This window comes from Sinocyclocheilus anshuiensis, unplaced genomic scaffold (assembly GCF_001515605.1).
Source record: "Sinocyclocheilus anshuiensis isolate Anshui unplaced genomic scaffold, SAMN03320099.WGS_v1.1 C32709920, whole genome shotgun sequence".
Taxonomy (NCBI): Eukaryota; Metazoa; Chordata; class Actinopteri; order Cypriniformes; family Cyprinidae; genus Sinocyclocheilus; species Sinocyclocheilus anshuiensis.
Genome location: NW_015619518.1, coordinates 1 through 1,328, shown reverse-complemented (window position 1 = coordinate 1,328; position 1,328 = coordinate 1). Strand labels below are relative to the sequence as shown.

Sequence of the window (1,328 nt, the reverse complement as noted above, 5' to 3'; positions counted from 1 at the left end):
TAATCAGGCCTAGCTTTACTGAATTTTTTATATATATATATATATATATATAGAATATTTGTATATATAAAATAAATTAAAATATTTATATATGATTAATTTATAATTAAAATAAATTACTTAGATAATATTTAGATAATACAGTAGAACTACACCACTCACAAGCTTGGTAGTCATAAAGTGCTCTTGCGCAGATGTTCTGGTTTTCGCCTGTCTCCTCTTCCTCACCAGCATGGGTTTGGAAATCCTTCAAATTATATGATAAATAATGCCATTCGTGTGACACTGAAATCTATTGTACATAATATTTTATACCCAGCTGAAGTATTATTATTACTACAGAAAAATATGTCCTAATACGTCATGGAAGCAAGGTTTTGGATGACAAGACAAGGAACCAACCTGGTTAACGTTCTCATAGAGACTTTCATGTGAGGGGATGTTCGTGTAGATGTTGTTTACATCATAACTTTGCTGTTTCCCAGCATTAGGGCTCGATCCCTCCTCACCTGAATCTGCTGCAGGATACACAGTAAGTAAGATTTCAGGCATAATTATAACACTGACTGACGTTAATAAGCTTTACAGAGAGAACACATACCATCCCATTCATCTTCAGAATCTTCAGCTTGTTCAGATACAAATGGATCATCAGAGAAGGGGTCTGAAAGACAGCAATAAAGCAACTCATTACTTAACTGTTACATAATGTCAAACCACAGAAATAAAAAGGATCGCTGCTTTTAATCACCTTCATATTTTACTGGGAAAGCCGGAGTTTCGTGCACAGGAGAGACTGGAGCTGGTATATGTGAAACTGAGGCAGCTGCCGCAGGGTGAACTGGAGACAGGGGCTGAGACCTGCTTTCATTGGGAGGGTTTTCTGCACTGACTGCTTGCTGGGATAAAAATGGGCTTCTCAACTGACCTGGGGGAAAAGACATGAATTTCTGAATTTTGGGATAAAAGGCTTGGGACTGTGCATGTTTTATATATGAGGTTTTGTCAGAAGTTCTTTTGATGAATTGTTGGACAGGAGTTTTCTTTACCTGGTCGGCTGACTGAAGAAGGTGTTGCACTGTTGGCCAAGCTTCTCTCCTTCTGCATGAACAGCTCTCTGGGATTGATGGAACGCTGAGAGATGATTGATGCTGCCTCCTGAAAAAAGGTAGAAAATGCTATTTTATGTCCTTTCATTTCTTACTTACACTTCAACATATAATAGAGGAAGACACTAGGATTCCGGAAGTAAAATCCCATTAATTTTCTCCTTAAAGGGGTCATATTCCTTTCTCTTTGGAGTGTTACAAGCTCTTGGTGCATAAAGA

General features: G+C 37.8%; 1 protein-coding gene across 1 annotated transcript; it reads right to left on the bottom strand.

Moving 5' to 3' along the window:
• Positions 1 to 162: 162 nt before the first annotated feature.
• LOC107682924 (drebrin-like protein A) lies at positions 163 to 1,158 on the bottom strand (the record flags this gene model as incomplete). Its single annotated transcript, XM_016479039.1, has 5 exons — positions 163 to 247; positions 403 to 518; positions 602 to 664; positions 752 to 928; positions 1,050 to 1,158. Coding segments are annotated over 5 exons (550 nt in total), but the record flags the coding sequence as incomplete, so codon positions are not given.
• Between the last annotated feature and the right edge of the window lie 170 nt (positions 1,159 to 1,328).